Source organism: Aythya marila (assembly GCF_965140915.1).
Source record: "Aythya marila genome assembly, chromosome: 11".
NCBI lineage: Eukaryota > Metazoa > Chordata > Aves > Anseriformes > Anatidae > Aythya > Aythya marila.
Window position 1 is genome coordinate 21,901,196 of NC_139052.1, and position 17,714 is coordinate 21,918,909.

The 17,714-nt window shown below is 42.0% G+C and overlaps 2 protein-coding genes across 6 annotated transcripts in view; one reads left to right on the forward strand and one right to left on the reverse strand.

Annotated features, from left to right (window-relative positions):
• TP53BP1 (tumor protein p53 binding protein 1) overlaps window positions 1-2,312 on the forward strand; it is a 40,424-nt gene extending 38,112 nt beyond the window's left edge. Inside the window, exons 25-27 of one of the 5 annotated variants that reach the window (XM_082768931.1) lie at window positions 108-307; window positions 1,118-1,263; window positions 1,902-2,312. In XM_082768931.1, coding sequence (XP_082625057.1) covers window positions 108-307; window positions 1,118-1,263; window positions 1,902-2,089 — 534 coding nt within the window. In that variant the 3' untranslated portion in view covers window positions 2,090-2,312. Of the gene's footprint in view, window positions 1-107; window positions 308-483; window positions 695-1,117; window positions 1,264-1,901 lie in introns of those variants that run through there. The other 4 variants (XM_082768929.1, XM_082768932.1, XM_082768930.1 and 1 more) reach the window with 4 other exon arrangements.
• Window positions 2,313-2,355: 43 nt separating this feature from the next.
• On the reverse strand, window positions 2,356-16,602 carry TUBGCP4 (tubulin gamma complex component 4). The gene is made up of 18 exons (XM_082768934.1): window positions 15,597-16,602; window positions 15,395-15,523; window positions 14,789-14,911; window positions 14,221-14,274; window positions 13,703-13,759; window positions 13,087-13,166; window positions 12,180-12,381; window positions 9,510-9,675; window positions 8,581-8,705; window positions 7,896-7,946; window positions 7,400-7,505; window positions 6,940-7,047; window positions 6,558-6,696; window positions 5,945-6,122; window positions 4,959-5,093; window positions 3,709-3,825; window positions 3,142-3,281; window positions 2,356-2,842 (listed from the first exon to the last, which is right to left on the reverse strand). Exons 1-18 carry the CDS (start codon window positions 15,672-15,674, stop codon window positions 2,830-2,832), a joined length of 2,001 nt encoding a protein of 666 aa, XP_082625060.1. The 5' UTR covers window positions 15,675-16,602; the 3' UTR covers window positions 2,356-2,829.
• Between the last annotated feature and the right edge of the window lie 1,112 nt (window positions 16,603-17,714).

Consider the following 17,714-nt stretch of genomic DNA (forward strand, 5'->3'; position numbering starts at 1 on the left):
TTTGATTGTTTTCTTCCTTAGTGTTTAGCAGCAAGATAACTTCAACAGATTTTTTTTTTCTAAGCACTTTGTCTCCAGTTTACATGTCTTTTTTATCTCACCTGAAGTGTAATGCAGCGTATCAGTGTCTTTTAATTGCGGACCAGCACTGTCGAACTCGGAAATACTTGCTGTGCCTTGCCAGAGGAATCCCTTGTGTGTCTCATATCTGGGTCCATGATAGCTGTCATGCTAACCAGCTTCAAAATTACCGGAATTACCTTTTGCCAGCTGGTTATAGCCTCCAGGAGCAAAAACTGCTAGAATGGTAAGTGCCATAAGTAATAACCGTGATCTGAGTGCACAGGCTGAGGATTTAAGTAAGGAGAGAGAAGCGTTATGCTTGGGAGGCTCTTGAATACTGCAGGTTCTGAAGGTGTCCCTAGTACTGCTCCCCCTGTTTTCCCTTCCAGATAGAAACAGCATTTCCACCTCTTTCCTTAGATTTACCTCTAATGCCAAGGTGGCTGCCATATACACAAAAAAGTCTCCTGGGAAGAAAGATTTCAGTCTCCTCTTAAGGAAGAATCGGGCAAGATTTCCCACACACTTGGCTGACCTCTCTAATTGCTCAGAAATGGACAAAGGAGAGCTGGCACATTTTGAAGTCAGGTTCTGTATTTTCTGTGGAATTTAATCCGGAAGGTCTGTTCGAAGAGAACAGATGTCAGGTCAAACTTCTCAGGTAAGGTGAGGAACAGACAAAAGCAGTTTTCAAATCCCCGTAGGCTTTTGGGCAGGAGACTGATATCATCTTGCTCAGCCCTGTCAAAGTGGAGATGTTTTGGACATGCACAGGAAAGGTGATTCAGGATCAAGGAGTAGGCTAGCCTAACTCTGAATTTAGGCTGCCATGCACGTTGCCAGTGTGGTCTAGCTCTGTTTTTATTACCTATAAATAGAGAATTGTTCCAGGTGTTTTGGGGTGGTGGTAAGAGGGCAGGTCACTGTATACAAGATACTCAAAGAACTAATATGGGAGCCAGTAAGGTGACAAGGGGAAGTAGATAACGGTCTTCAAATAAAAGCTCAGATTATCAGGTATTTGTAGCAATCTGCAATTCCCTTTCTTCCACAGGCACCCACGAGAAAATCCATTTCATAACCTGAAGGTTCTCCTGGTATCAGACCAGCAGCAGAACTTCCTGGATCTGTGGTCTGAAATCCTTATGACAGGGGGAGCAACATCTGTTAGACAGCATTATTCAAATGCTCACAACAAAGGTATTCATCAGCTTTCTCAGGCCTAGTAGTTGGGAATTCTTTGCCACTGTGGTCTCTAGTATGGTTTTAAAACCTTTATGATGGCTTGCAATGATGTCTATAAAAGAAGGCAAAATGCTGACACTAGCTCGCTGCTTGAATGTGATGTAGAAGCTTGCATCTAGAAGATCTACCTTCCAGTGAAAAGATATGCTGCAGCGATTCAGGGTACAAACCATCAGCCTCCAGCTTATATTAAAAGGGAAAACTTAGTCAAGAGTCGCTCCTGGGCCTTCTCCAGGCCACTAAAATTGAGTTTCCATATCCTTCTGAATTCCTGTGTACATACCCAACTGTCTTTTCTCCATACGGGATGTAGGCCCTAGTAAATGCAGCCTCCAGTCAGGACTTGTAGTTATCTACTCCTGTCAGTAATCTTGGCTACTAGTTTTCTGTTAATTTCTATCTGGACTAGAGCAAATGTACCTGCAAGGTCAGAGTTGCTAGAGAGCATGTCTTCTAACAAAGAGAATTCATGGGCTAGGAATGAGAGAGATTGGGTGGTAGAGAAATCCATAGTAGTGAAACACACTGATCTGCTGCTAAAAGATCCTTTTTCTTTTATTTAACCTGACCGATGCCTCTTTCCTCCTGTGCAGATATTGCTTTGGGTGTTTATGATGTGGTGGTGACTGATTTTTCCTGCCCAGCTGTTGTCTTGAAGTGTGCAGAAGCATTACATCTGCCTGTTGTCTCGCAGGAGTGGGTGATCCAGAGCCTTATTTCTGGGGAGAGAGTAGGCTACAACAAGCATCCGAAATATAAACATGACTATGTCCCCGACTAAACTGAAGCATTGCCCTCCTGTTCCATTGTTGTGCAGGCTTGTTTTAATCAGATTTTAAATGTTTGTGTAATTGGACAGTGTGCATGGATTACTGTATATAGTTTTATCTGCTGAACTTTTATCATGAAATAAATGTTCAATCTCTTGTGGTAGCTACTGGATCTCCTGTTTTATTTGGATTTATGTGCCTCACTCAGCTGAGGGCTGAGGGAAATTAGTAAAATCCATTCCTTCAATCCTCCCAATTTACCTCAAATTGCTATTGCAGTTGTTTCGTGTACAGAGAAGTATGTATTTGATTAGCAGACACTGTCTCCTGTAAGTCAGTTTATTGCACAAGTGAAAGTTCTGAAGACAGACAAAACTTCAGTCATAGTTGAGAACGGACTACTTCCTCCCTATTCCAGCTTGCAACGGATCATAGCCCAGCTCCAGTTAAGATATTGCAATTCTGACATCATAATTCTTGTTTTTTCTCCACTTTCAGAAGAAGCACAGACTGCCTCCCTAGAAGCATTTATGAGTAGATGCTGAGCTGCAGAAAGCATGGTTCTACTAGTTCAGAGTAAAAGAAAAAGCTTTCTGCACTCAATAGGCAATTGTACAGAATTGGCAGGAAGTGCCACTTAAACAGTGGCTCATCAGGCAAGTACCAACTACAAGGAAAAAATTCCAAGAGCACCAGAGGCATCACTGCTTGTCATGCTGTTGGTCACAGTCTGAAGAAAAGGTCTTGGTGTTCAAACTCCAAAACTGCAAGAGAAGGATACTGTATTAGCTACATTGAAAGGAGCTCCCTCTACCAACAACCCACATCACCATTTTTCAGCCAACATTAAATAGCAGGTAAAATTCTGCAGGGCGAAAAAAGCACATGGAAACTGTAAGTTAAATCGTTCTGGCTCTGTTACTTTTCTGTCATGGGTATTAGCAATGTTTTGTTTCTAATAATTATAGCTTAACTGATAAAAATATCTTAATGATCATTTAGATCACTTTGTGTTTCAGGTGTCTCATAATAATGCTGTGAGCACTCCTGAAAATACTCCTACCTGCCCAAGGTTCCTCCGGCCTGGGTGTAGTATTTGTTATAATCCAAGCGTAGTAGCAGTTGAGCTAGGTCAGAGTTTATCTGGTGGTTTCGAACACTAGAGAGAATCTTGAAGAGCAGCGATGACTGACGACTGAATCCCTACAAATTACAGGAAGTCATTTCAAGGCATGCTGAGGAAGGCTCTTTGTCCTGCCTAAACATTTAACAGCCTGAAGAAGAGAATCACTGCAGAAGAACTGATGCTTGCAGTCCACTATAAGGTAAGTTGTCAGCCACAAGAATTATTAGGTGTTGGGTATCCAAAAGGAGGGAGAAAGGTACAATCTGATGTACACCTCCTTTCTACTCAATAGAGTGATTTCTGCATAACTGCCCACATTCTTCCCTTCTGTGCATATGTAGTTTTTCTACCCAGGAGTTATTGATTAATTAAAGTTGTTGCACTCATTCAGAAAGTCTCATCTCACCTTAACGGCTGTAGAACAAAAGTAAGTTTAAAGCCAAGATGACTATTTGCCAGATGTTTGCATGGGAGACAAACACGTACATATAAATATAGATTCACCTTCACCAGAATACTGAGTTGTGCAGCTCCCCGCTCATCTAATGGGCCCAGATTCTGACTCACCAGAGAACAAAAACTATGACAAAGATCTAGAATTTCATTTAAGCAGTGGAAAACCTGCATGGAAAAAGAAGTACAAGACAGCAGTTAAATGCAGCTCAGCCCCAGAGAACATTTTTAGTATCTAAGAAGTTGCAGCGTTCATAACTTAAGATGTTACTAATACCGTGTTTTTAAACAATCAGTAAGGAAGATGATAAAGCAGCTGTAGCATTTTAAGGCCTTTTTCCTGAATGAAATAAGACTTGCACAATGCACTACATCTTCTCCCCTTGTCCTGTACCCCCAAAACAACCACATTTTGCAGACGTCACTGGGGAAACAGTCATTGGCATCAGTCTACCAGCCATCAACATAGGCCCAGAAGTTGATCATTGGCTATCCTATCCAACCAGCAGGCCACCACTGCAGCTTCAAGGTTGAGAATAAGACTAAAGAACAGCAAGGGATATAGTTCAAGGGCTTAGTTCTACTGTTCGCTAAACTCGGAATGTCTTATGTCAATTGGGCAAGGTAATTTGCATTCAAGAATGTTAAGAAAAAGCCTAAACACCTCACATGCATGACTACTGGAATATTTGTAAGTTCCAGACTGGAAAATGTAGTATGTTACCACCTCAAACACTGAGCAAAATAATGAAAGAGACAAGACCCAGGATATCACGGAGTCTCATTGGCACCAACCATCTTTCTAGATGTTTTCTGTGAGGCTACGTATTTAATAAAAACAGAAGCAACATTTTAATATACTTTTGAGTAGAGTAACAATACAAGACCATTCTTGAAGTCCACTGTGGAACATCTCAAATATTTTATCCTCCTAAAGTTTGAGACGGGATTTTTTTCCCTAGCTAATGCATTTCTCTATGAGTCCCTCAGGAGTACAGCTCCCAGCACTATGCTAATTGGTACCTCTTCAATGCCATTGCCCATGAGAAAAACACAGCAACATTTTTTGTTTTTCAAGTTAAGGCAAATTGTTCACCACTCCCACCAACTGTAACTTAAGTGATCTTAATTAACTTATCTCTTCTAGTTTATACCTGCTTTATTCTTAGAATTGCAGTCTATACTCTGCAGGAGATTACCACTGATCTGTTTTTTGAGGAGACTGTTTGTCTGATCTGTTTGCAAAGCTACTTCCTGGGGCAATTGGAGAACTCATAGAAAAGAAGTGAAGATCTACTTACAGGCTTTAGGAGGATGAAAGACTGAGCCAACAGATTGCTTAAGAAATGATCATGAGCCAGTCTAATACTCTCAAAATCTCGTGTGGCATTTATCTGTTGGAGAAGCTGTGAGAACTGAGATTCCAGTACATCCACCTGATGGATATGTAAAAAAATCTCATTAGTATCTTCCTTTATGAGGAATAAGGAGTACCTCAGACCAGCTACAAGTTTTATTTAAGAAACTTACTCTCCCTATTGCTACTCCTAGATTAAGAGGCTGAGCATCACCTTCTCTCTGCCCCCAGAATGGAGACCTATATACCACAATAGTACAATAATATAAGGGAGGGGGAATAGATGCTTAAGTATTACCGAAGTAGAAAAGAAATTGGTCACTTTCTTTAAGATTAACTAGTGAAAAAATGTACAGCTAATGCGTAAACAAAGGTATTTATCTTCATTTCTGAATTGGAACACTGGGAGATGCTATCTGGAGGCTCAGGGCAAAGGCTGCAGTGCAACAGCTCAGCCAGGTTAGTGTAGAATCTAGAAAGTCGAGCCCCCTCAATTCAGCTGTTGTTGCTATTAAATTGATTCTCACAAAATTATGCTGCTACTAACTAGTGTTTAGATTTGAAACATCTCTTTTTAACTTCAAAAGGTCAAGAGTACAGCTTCTTTCAATTCTTAGATAAAAATAAACTGAAATTAGAACTCAGTTAACAGGGCAAGGGAAGAAGATAGGATGGTACCTTAATGATGCAACTTCAGGGATGAGTGGGGCCTCTCACAAATGCTTAGTAGCACTTGAGAGCCGTAACATTTGCATTTCCATTACCACTCAAAAACTCTACTGATTCAAACAACCAAAAAAAAACAACTATAATTGTAGCACTGAATCTGGGAACTCATAAGTTTTAGCTTAGGACTTCAGTGCTCCCACCATGAGTTTCTGCCAGTTTCTGATTAACTGATATGGGTTTAATATTCTGTATAATCCTGACCTGCAGATAATACTGAAGATTGTCCACAAGGAAAGCCATGTGGTCCCTCAGACGCCACTTGATGGCATCAGTTCTGTTAGATTTCAGGTGTTTGCGTTGCATCTGGAGAGCCCAGCAGTGTTGTAGCTCAGCCTGGACCCGTCGCACGCTTAGCAGGTATTTGAACACAACATTGTACCTACATTCAAAAAATACAAAGTTGTTGAAGAGGGAACTCTTCCTTGGGTACAGGTACTGGAGAAGATAACAGTGCAAGATTGGAAAAAGAAATGGGATGCGATTGTTTGCCAATAGGGTAGATCAGGAAATGGCCCGTCGCAGAGTAACAGGTTTCTATTTGTATTGGTTATTAACCTAAAAAGTAATTTCACCATAAGCAGAGAAAAGCTGTCAAAGTTTGACAGATCTATTTTGTTGACAGATCTGCCAGGATCTTACTGTCACTAGCAACAACTGTACCTTCAATATGACTAAGTGGAAAGAGTAATTTTAAATTTCAGGGAGCAAGCTACAGTGTTATAGATCTACCTTTCTCTCAGGAGAAGGGGGAAAAAATGAGTGTCTGAGATCAGGGAGCCTACAGACATAGACAAAGACCACACCTAGTACTTACTTCTCCAAAACAGCAGGAGTAAAGAGAATGTGCAGCGGCCACTGAACTTTGTAAGAAAGACCCAGAGCTGCCCAGCCAGATGCAGGGGCTTCACGTGGAGATAACTCTCGGGTAGGCCCTTCACGAGCCTGAGGAGTATCTGAAAACAAATATGGTACTGAATTAAGTCTTCCTCTCCATCAAGGCAGCCCACAGAAGGACAAAAAGGGGAGAGAACAGAATGAGAAGAGCAAAAGCAAGCTAGGCCATCACGGAGGGCTGTGAAGGGAACAGATTTAATTTTTATTTTTTTTTTTTAACTCCAAAGAAGGGTAATTAATAGGCTTGAAAACATGATCATCATGTTTCTTCTTTACTCATTACTGAACATGCAAGTAGGTACCTTTATGCTCCTTTCCATGATACTCAATGGTCAAGTGAAGCAGAGGGAGAAGGTTGTCGTCATCTAACAGTACTTTATGAGCAGACTGCTGAAATGCAACATTGACATCTGACAGAGAGAGAGCACAGATACCAAATACTCATGACATTGCAGCTAGTGTTAATTTTGCACTCATTCATTATTTATGCAGGGACATAAAAGACAACAGCGATGCACTATTTATACCCTTTTCATTTAGTTCCACTCACAGATATGGAGAGAAACCTGCCATCTGAAAGTTTCTAAAAGATGTTTTCTTTACTCTCTCTGTGGGACAATTTAATTCAGAAGTGCTGCTCTTTCAAAGCTAATGAAGACATTTAGAAGATAAGATGGGGAGCTCTTCTGTATTGGACATAGCTAACCATCTGCCTGCTATACCATAGAGAGTACAGTTTGTACGTGAATAAGCAGCACTCACCATGTTCAGTTACAGCCGTAGGTGGTGTTTTTAACATGTGCTGTGCAGTGTCAATGAAAGCCTGAAACAGCTCACCTCTTCCCAAAAGATAAAAGTCTTTTATAATCTGTGGAGATAAGTTTTTGTATATAAGCATATCAAAAACCTAACAAATACTAGGTGTCCTAACTGATAACATTTATTACTAGACAACTTCTGCCATTTCAAAACAGCTGGAGAGCTCTGAAATTCATCCACTGCCCAAAAGGTTTACAAGGCCTTGCTTCAAGAGGCAAACCACAAAACCCTCTAACTCTGTCTGACCAAGTTCTATCACCGCACTCATTCTTGAGATCTGGAAAATGAAAATAGCTTTACCTAAAATAAAAAAATGCAGAACCTAAGACGGTAAAGAATTTACTGGGGGAATAGCCATAAAAAAGCAACAACAACAACAACAAACCTACAGCACTAATTTTAAGCTGCTTTAGCAAGAACAAGCTAGAATTGGTATTACCTTCAGTTGTCCTAGTAAATCAGATTCCTCCACCATCAGTTTCCAAAGATGCTAGCGAAGAAACAAACAAAACACAAGTAACCACTTCTCAGATTTATCTAAACCCATTAACTAAGATCAGTAGCTGTCTTAAAATACTTTAGATTCACACAAAAAAGCACCCATATAAAATACAAGAACACACTGTGAAGTCAACCCATGCTACTAATTAGAACACTGCTGATGCATACCAGCAAAAAACATGAAGCCTCAGGTCAAAAAATAAGTGAAATCTTATGAATTCTTTCCCATCCTAGTTATATTCTCACTTTTCTAAGCTCCCCACCTTCTCCAGTTTTTGGTATTTTTCCAAATTAAAAAAAAAAGCACCAATGCAAAGCATTTGTCTAAGTAAAAGGCCAACTGTTACATCAAAAGCATGGCATGAAAAGTCTTCATGAGTTAAACAACCGTTACGTACAAATTCCCTGCTTTTCTCCATGCAAATGACTGGTACTTGTTAGTGTCCTTTTATCATTAGAATTTGGAGTAACACAACACTCTGAGTCCCATAGGAACCTGAAAGCTACCTGCAGCCTCCACGCTCCTGTTTAATCACTAATTGTAAAGTTCTTCCCTTCCTCTGGTCATTCACAAAACTCTAAAGCTTCCCAGACTGTATAGTTATCCTTCCTGGGATCCTTACCTCAGCAACAGTGCTCCGTATCCAGTCAACCACAGATTCAAAGTCCACCAAACTAAAGAGTGGTTGCTGCTTGAGTCGGTGTAGTTCCGCTGCAAAAGTGTCCTCCTGGTTTTTTAGGATGGAGCCTGTGCAAGTAAGAAAAGTGTTTTGGACAATACTAAGGAATACCATTTGGAAAATTGCAGACCCCTTCCACCTCCCTGGCCCTGCTGGCTGCACTATTCCTGATACAAGTCAGGATGCCATTGGCTTTCTTGGCCACCTGGGCACGCTACTGACTCATGTTCCGCTGAGCTTGACCAATGTCCCCAAATCCTTTTCCTCTGCACAGCTTTCCAGCCACTTTGCCCCAAGCCTGTAGTGCTACATGGGGTTGTTGTGACCAAACTGCAGGATCTGGCACTTCGCCGTGTTGAGACTCATCCCATTGGCCTCTGCCCATCGATCCTGCCTGTCCAGGTCCCTGTGCAGGGCCTTCCTACCCTCTGGCCGATCAGAGAGTCATAGAATCTTTTCCAACGCTAATGATTCTACGAGTCTTTGACACATCCTGCAACATACATACTCAGAGCCAGATGTGCTCCTGTGCCTGTTTGCACCATTCAGGGACAGGGATACAAACTGAAAAAGCAACATGACATTTACGATATCTGTATTTACTCAGAGTAAAGCACATGGTGAGTTGTTGCTGGGAACTTGGAACTGATGTTTGGAGAGTGTTTTTTTTTCATTCATTCCTTACATCCTTCCCTAGCACTTTGAAGCAGAACGCTGAGACCACTGGTCTGACCTGGCACAGACATCCATACTTTCTGAAGAGTATCAGCTGATCATCAGCAACTGTTAAGGAATTCATTCATAAAACATTTTGGAAGATACTCGTCAGTCATTCACAGGTGAACAAAGAAAACAAGAAAGAGGTTTCTCACCTTTTCTGGTCAGGTTAACATTTTGATTCTCAAACATCTGTACAGATTCTCCTACAAACAAGATTTTCTCAGCAACCCGCACAGGAATGTATGATGGCAGCATTTCCACTCGCAGAGAAAACTGTTTTAGAGATGGAGCTAACATGTTCTCCTCCTCAATCAAGCGCTGTCAGAGACCCCAGGGAAAAAAGTGAGAGCATGAGGCAAAAGAAACAAAAGGTTGAGAAAAACAGGCTTAAAATTTTTGAAAATTAAACAGAGTACATTAAAAGCAACCAGAAAAGTAGCAGATCTGGTCTGCCTAATTTCAATAAGGCTGTAAACTTCTTGATACTTCTGGCATACTAGCAGATCTCTCTACAGAAGATGTTTTCATCAGAAAGGGGGGTAGTGGGGAAAAATGAAGTGCAGCCTTTGTTGAACAGCAGTAAATTGGCTCTCCCAAAGGATAATGCCACAACAGCAAAATGAATTATTCTTGCAAGTGCATCACATTAGTTTTTCGCTGCCATAACAATGCTAATTAGCATTAGCAAAAATAATCCTCCTTTATCCCTATTCCCATGTTTTAGCACAACTAGAACATTTGTGGTACAGATGCACAAACACAAATACCTCCACTAGTGAACAGACAGCTTAAGGATCTGAAGGCTTACGTATATGAATTTTCTCAATTATTTCCTGCAAAACGTTCTTCAAAGACACAGTATGTTATTAACTTCCTCCTGAAGGTATAAGTAAATATTAGAACTCCAGGTAGTGATGCTATATTTTCTTTCAGAGAAGCAATCATAGCAATACGGATTATTTCATCTGGTTTTCTTGTTATTGGAGAATTAGGTTCGTTAGACCATAATCAAAAAACACTATTGTACCAAATTTTTGAGAACGTTTGTTTTGGGAATGAATTCTTCATTTTAACAGGAGAGTTCAGTATGAGTTTGCATATGGATGTTAACAGCTTGGCAATTCTTAAGATTCTTCTGACACTTTTAGATGAGGAGATACCCAAGAATTTTGAATTGGTCTATCCCATCAGCACCAAGGGTTTATTATTTTACTATGTGACAGCAGAACAGCCAACATCAATAGTCAATAATACTGAACAAGAGATTTAGTTAGGCTTTCTTGTTATCTTCTTGATGTGCATACATTTGCCACCAGGGATCTAGAAGACTTACCAATTTTCACATAGATCATACATCCAATACAGCAAAATGGCTGATTCTCTGTCGTCTTCTGAAGTTTTTCCTTGTTTATGACTGTGTATAGTCTTTCCTCAGCAAAGACTGTTTATACAAGGCACTTAATAATTACGCAAGGCAGGTTGTAATGGGGATGAATCTTTTATGCATTCACAGCTGGAGTTACATGCAACAAACTAACACCATTGATGCCCATTAAATGTTTTCTCACAGTAAATTAGAGAATGTGAATTTACAGAGTGGTTCCTCACTAGCACCTGATGTGAAAAATATTCAGACGCATAAAGCGTGGAAGATCACTCCATTGGGAAATCTGCTTTGCACAAGAGCAATTTAATGGTATGCCATCTACATGAGGAGTTAATGCATTTCACCAGTATTCTGGCAGGCTGTCCCCTTGCTTAACTTAGCACCCTGGACATGTTAGCAGTCTCTTGACTATTCCTTAGCAATTTTTTCCCCAGTAGTGTCAATGGCATTACCCTGTTAAGTAACATTTCCACTCTTATTTGCACCAATGGTTGTGCAAAATAAGTACCTGAGCCAGCTACCACCAGAAAGGGTGCAAACGAACTACACCAAAGCTTCTTACACTCTTTCCCCTGCAATTGTTCATGCTATCATCTATGTCCAGGTTGAGAAAATCAAAGAGTTGACTAACGAATCAGAAAAGAGTCGAGCAGGGTGAGTACCACACTTGAAATTACTTGACACCAGCGTCTACACAGATTCTATCAATACGGCTTTCTGCCTCCAGATTATCCAGCTATGCCCACCAGTATGTCTCTCTTCTTTATGCCTAGCTGCAACGTATGACAATATTCTGTTGATCTGCCATCCTACCAGCTGTGGTGGTTTCACCCTGATGGGCAGCTGAATTCCACCACACTGCTCTCTCACTCCCCTCCTAATAGGAAGAGGGGGGAAGAAGGAATTAAAAAGGCACACAGGTTGAGATAAGGACAATTTAATTAAGGGGAAAAAAAGAGGGAAAAGAAAAATAAATGAATAAAAAAATAATAAAAATAAAAAAGAAAGAAAAAAAAATTTTTATTTTTATTATTTTTTATTTAAACAAGACTCCCCCTACCCCCCTTCTCCTTCCCCTTCCACAGCTTTTATTGCCAAGTGTGAAGTCATACGGTATGGAATATGCCTTTGGTCAGTTTAGGTCATCTGCCCTGGCAATGTCTCCTCCCCACACCTCTTGCCCACCCCCAGCCTCCTGGCTTTGAGGGGGCTGGAGAGAGTGTTGATGCTGTGCTAGCACTGTTTAGCAACTGCCAAAACACCGGTGTAATATCAGTGCTGTTTTGTGGGGAAAGTGAACTGCATCTCTGCCAGACCCAGTACACCAGGTCGCAATAATGACGAGTCCAGCATAGTTTGCACTGAAACAAGGCAATACGTTTCCTCTTTAGTTACCTACGGAACAAAGGTGCCAAGCCATGACTTGCAGCCTTACCAAGTCCTGCAGTTCTCGTAGCTGTTTTCCTGTAAGTCCCCCAATTCCTAGGTCATCATCATCATCTTCAGGTTGGCCAAGGACATTTCCAGAAGACGGACCCTGTTTGATAAAGAACTCTTCATGTTGGTCTAGTAGCAATCCATGTAGCATCCAGGCAGATAGCTGCTTATACATGACTCCATGACACACAGCCAGAATCCTGAGATCAAGAGAAATAGGACAGTGAGTTTCTGCATGCACTAATCAAAACCTCAATGTGCCTCATTCTGGTAAGTCCAGTTAGTTAAATATCTAACACAGATTTTTTTTTTTAATTTTTTTAATCAGAGAAAGATGAACTGATCACTCAAAAACAAACAAACAAACAAACAAAACCAAACAAACAAAGCAGCAAATATATCTATATATCTGTATATATATATAATATACAGTGGCTTCCCAGTTCTGCTGTTTCTACTCTATTACTATTTCAGCGTGAACACTGAAAAGAATCATCCCTTAAGAGCCAATGGCCTGACTTTCTCACCAAAGACACAAAAACATAGCAACATCCACCCAGTGAAATACATCTTCCTGAAGGATGGAAAAAAAGAGTAATAGGTCTGCTACATCGAAAACATTTCACGTAGATTTCAAAAGAAGAATAAACATAGGATCTGAACTTTCCTCAGCACTGATACCTCAGTAAGATATCCAAAAATAGAAATTATGGAGAAAGCCTTAATTCCTGCCATTAACCTGCTTTAGATAGGTAACGGGGACTGTGACAATTTGCCTTGCATGCTACTCCTATTTCTAGATCATGCAGTCCTATTTTGAGAAGTATTATCTGCTTTTACAAGAAAGATAACACACTGACACTAACTCCAGTTACTACTTAAGAAGTTTTATTGCATCTACATACTTTTCAAGAGCACTGCGAACAGGAGGCAACCCCCCACAGCTATGTTTGTGGACGGTTTCCAATATCTGACATCCATGAATCTGCAGAAAGAAAAAGCATTTAGAAAAAGCATTTTCTGCACAAGTCTGGCAGAAAGAGATGAAACATACTCTATATAGTGAAAAAAGAGGTGATGACCTTTGTGAGCCTGTGTGAGGCTGCACACCCAAGTTTTTTCTCAAAAGATTCCCTTAACAAAAAAAATAAGCATCTCGTAACTCTGAAAACATTAGCCTCCACCTTTTATTTTATTTTATTTATTAAACTCTGGTGAGGGTGGGAGAGAAAACAGGCTCAGAAAAGAAGAAAGTCTAGTTAGCAGCATCTTGTACTTTGAAATGTGCTGTGATTAGAATATCTGTCAGAGATCTTACTAATAATGAAACAGAAAAGAGAGTTAAATTGAGTCTAAATGGATTTGTGAAACGTTCAATACTTACAGTAGTACTAGGAATGGGGCACCCATTACTGAAACCAGATTCTTTCCTAGCATTCTATTGTGGTGTGAGGTCAGAAGATACTTTTATCAGCTAAGGAAGAAACTTGTTAAGAGAGACTAGCTACAATTTTGCTGTACCTTCTGAGTCTTGATCTGTTCCACCACTACCATTACAGATGGGAAGAGTAACTGAAACTGCAGAACAAGGAACAAAATGTTGAATTAGTTTGCTATGCAAGGGAGAGAGAAATTGTGATTGGGTAAGTGCGGACAGCACCTGATTACAGTATTTTAACCAAGCCATCATCATGCTTTCCCCACAAATCGGAAACCATTCTGTGATCTGAAAATCACCGGAAAGAATACACTCCCTCGCCTGGATCAAGATGCACTAAATTACTGCATTCCAGCTGCAGTTCAGACTAAGCACAAGCAGCAAGGAATATGCAAGGGTAAAAGTGAAAAACCTAAGATATGTGTTACAGTGCAAGTAATCCTCTAAACATGATCAGGGGACTACAAATTTGGAGGCATTAAAGAGAAGTGACATGACATGAAAGAATAAACTTTGTTTATCCCACCCATGTTCTCATTAGACATATCACAGAGCGGAAAGAGTAACCGAAGAATACTACATGTTTATTAACATGACATACCTGGTCCAAGGAATAATTAACATGTGAGATGGAAAGATGCGGGTCAGCCAAAAACTGTAAGAACAAAGCAATTAATGAAAATTAAAATAAGTTATAGATAAGTAAAAAAGCAGGTTTGATTCTATATTCCATACCCTTAGTTCCGACAGCTTTCCCCCCTCCTCCCCCCGGCTTTTTTGTGTCATGTCCCATTTAGGCTGTAACTTTTAATGAAACCACTGCACAATGACTGTACAAAGGTGTAACAGCTACAAAGCCACCAAGGGTTTAATCAGAACCCTCACAACTGAAAACAGAAGTCACAATAGTCTGAGACAGCAATGGGCTCTGAGGCTGTTGAGGCACCTACTGAACTGTATATAAAAAGGGACTGACTACTTATTAGAATGAACAGTCATTTATAATGGCACCTCACAGGAATAATTTGGAAACCATTCCTAAAGGGGAAAGAAAACTATCTTGTCGCCTCTTTAACTCCTACCACATAGCCCATTAATTGCAGAAATGACAAGTTTTCACAATCTGTCAGCAGCAGGACAGCCTCTTGTTCCAACTTTCTCTCCTTTACCTCTTGTTCAAGGTCAAGTAGTGCCTGTCGATATGGCTGCAATACTGAATCAAGACCTGTGCAGAAAGCTCGCAAATAAATCCCATGTAATCCACCCTGGTTTTGCTGAGATACATGATGGTCCTAAAAGCAAACAATAAAATCTACATCAGCTCCTCAGTGCAGGTCTAAAGAGTGATGGAATTTCTGTGCAGCTTTACACCAGCATCCAATGATCGCAGCATCTTGAAATGCACCTCAACCCCCCAGAAAGCGCCCAGAGAAGAAACAGCAGAGTTTCATTTAGCTCTTCTGTGTATGCACGCAAGGGTCGCCACAAACCCTGGAGAATCTGCAGCGATCGCGAATTAGCGCGTTATGTTTCCCCAGGACCGAGATTTTTACATTCCGTCCACCTTTCCACATGGGTTGTCGCGGACCCTCCTTCACTTTCACCGCGCGGAGCCTCCCGGAGCCCCGTTCGAGGCAGCACGGTCGCTGGGACGAGTGCCGGCCGGCGCCGCGGCGCATCCGTGCCCGGCGCGGTTCGGGCGCAGCGGCACCCGCCCAGCTCTGCTCCGCCCCGCCCCGCCCCGCCCCGGGAAAACCGCGGCCAGGCGGCCCCACCTGCTGCTGTACGTGCCCGGTGTACTGCTCCACGAACTCGGCGAAGCGGATGTAGTCGGTGCCGAGGCGGCAGAGCCGGTTCAGGACGCTCGTCTCGCTGGGGTGCAAGAACGGCAGTTCCTGGGACACCTGCGGGGAATGACAGCGATGAGGGCGGGCGGGAGGGCGGGCGCGGGGGCGGGCCGGCCGGGTCCCGCCGTACCTGCAGGCCGCCGCGCTTGCTCCAGGTGAAGGCCGCCCCCGGGTACCCGCTCAGCGCCAGCAGCAGCTCGTGGATCATCCCGCTGCGCGCCGCCGCGCGGGCTGCCGGGAGGGGCGCGAGGGCTGCCGGGAAGGGCGCGTCTGCGCCGCGGCCGCCGGAGGGGTCGCGGGCGGCGCCTCGGCCCCGGGGAGCGGCGGAGGTTGCCGCTGGCCTCGCGCGGCGCGGTGGCAGGGCGCGCTCCGCGGGCGGCTCCCCGCCGGGCCCGGGAAGTAACGGGAGGATGGGCGAGCGCGCCGGCTTTCCGGAAGAGTCCCCGGGAGCAGCTGGCTGGGCCGGGCTAGTCCGGTGCCCTCCTCTCCGCTCCTGGGGCGCTCTGGCGTGGCCGCAGGAGGACGGCTGAGTGACTCGGGTGGTTGTGGTGGCAAGTGTTGGTCCAGAAGGGCCCTTCCAGAACAGCAGCAAGCTCGCAACCTTCTAGGTTGTTTTCTCGTCTTTGTTTTTGGCATTTCTTGTCAAGTTTCTTTATTGTTTTCTTAGGATGTGTGGCATTGTTCTATCCACGTTAGTTTGACCTTGGTCTTACCTGTTATATGTTGGTCTCACCTCAAGTACTGTGTACAGTTGTGGGTGTCACAGCATAAGGAGGGCGTTAAAATATTAGCCTCTGCAGGTGGGCAACAGAGGTGATGATGGGGCTGGAGAGGAAGATGTGCGAGGAGCGGCTGAGGTCACTTGGTTTCCTCAACTTAGAGAAGAAGAAACTTGAGGGACAACCGAATTGCTTTTCTTCCTGTGCGTTTTTACTCATTATGTCTTCATTCAGTAGAAAGTAGCGTTAAGCATAATGTTTACTATTTGCAACAGATAAATAACTTTACTGTCCAAGTGTGTTTGGTTTGTGATCAGTTTGTCGTAGTGTGCTCTGTTTTGTAGGAGAAAGTTCTCATGTTATGTTCCTACAGGGAAGAAAAATGTTCAAGTACGTAGCCTAACTATCTAAATAAAATTGTCTCTTAATACCCTCTCTGACATGTATGCATTTATTTTCCTATAGCTATATTTGCAGTATACTGGGAGCTCCAACAGTATTGTTCTATTGTGTATCAATACAATCAAACCATTCTCTTTATATTGACAAAGCTTCTATTGGCTGAACAAAGACTGGAGTTTAGCTAGGCAATTGTTCATCATTGACATGAATGTCACAGTGTGCAGTTGTGCCAGGAAAACTACGTGATACTCCTGCTTTTAGGAAGCTGTATTTGAGGGTTAGCACTGTTAGCTTCAGTCTTGTGGTGCTGAAAGCAGTCACAGTCCTTCCGTATTCGTTAGAGGCTGTGGTTCAATCCCATGCTTCTGACTCAAAGTTCTGTGCTAACAGGCGGCTTATGATTAACGCTAAATTGAAATACGATTGTTAACTGACTATAAAGCTAATCATGTTATAGTAAGATTATATATAGTTAAATATGTGGGGAGTGATGGCTCAATATTTGACCCTAGAATGCTTTGCCTGTAAATGCCGAATATATAATTTAGTGGTATATTGTACATTGCTAATAACATGGTGCTTTTATTTATGTAAATACATACTAATTTAATCTGACAGGGAACTCTTGAATCTGAACATAATAGTCTTCTATACCCATAAATCAAGGTTATAGTAGCATTCTGTCACAAAAAGTGCGACTGTCAGGTGTCTTTCTTGAGAACAAGGCAGAAGGAAATGATGTAACATTTCCCTCTGCAGAGGGAACGTTTGCCTATTGCAGTTGTGGGTGGGGGGAAGCTAATTTTTGGGAAGGTAAAGTTAGTGATTTGTTGGAAGTGAGTCATACTAAAAGTAAAGCTAGAATTAATTATGAAAGCATTTGAAATAGAGATATGGCAGCTTTTTTGTCATTGGAATTTCTTGTTTGATGGTGAGAGGTATGGGTTTGAGCTCCACTAAATATAGTGGGCTGGTTAAGACTTAAATTACTTTATTGGTTCTCAAAGTGCCTTTGTAGGTAGGCTACATGAGAACAAGTACAGGCAAAAAAAAAAAAAAAAAAAAAAAAACATTAAAAGGTGTTAAAAAATAAAAGAAGGGGAGGATGTCTGTGCCACAGACAAAAT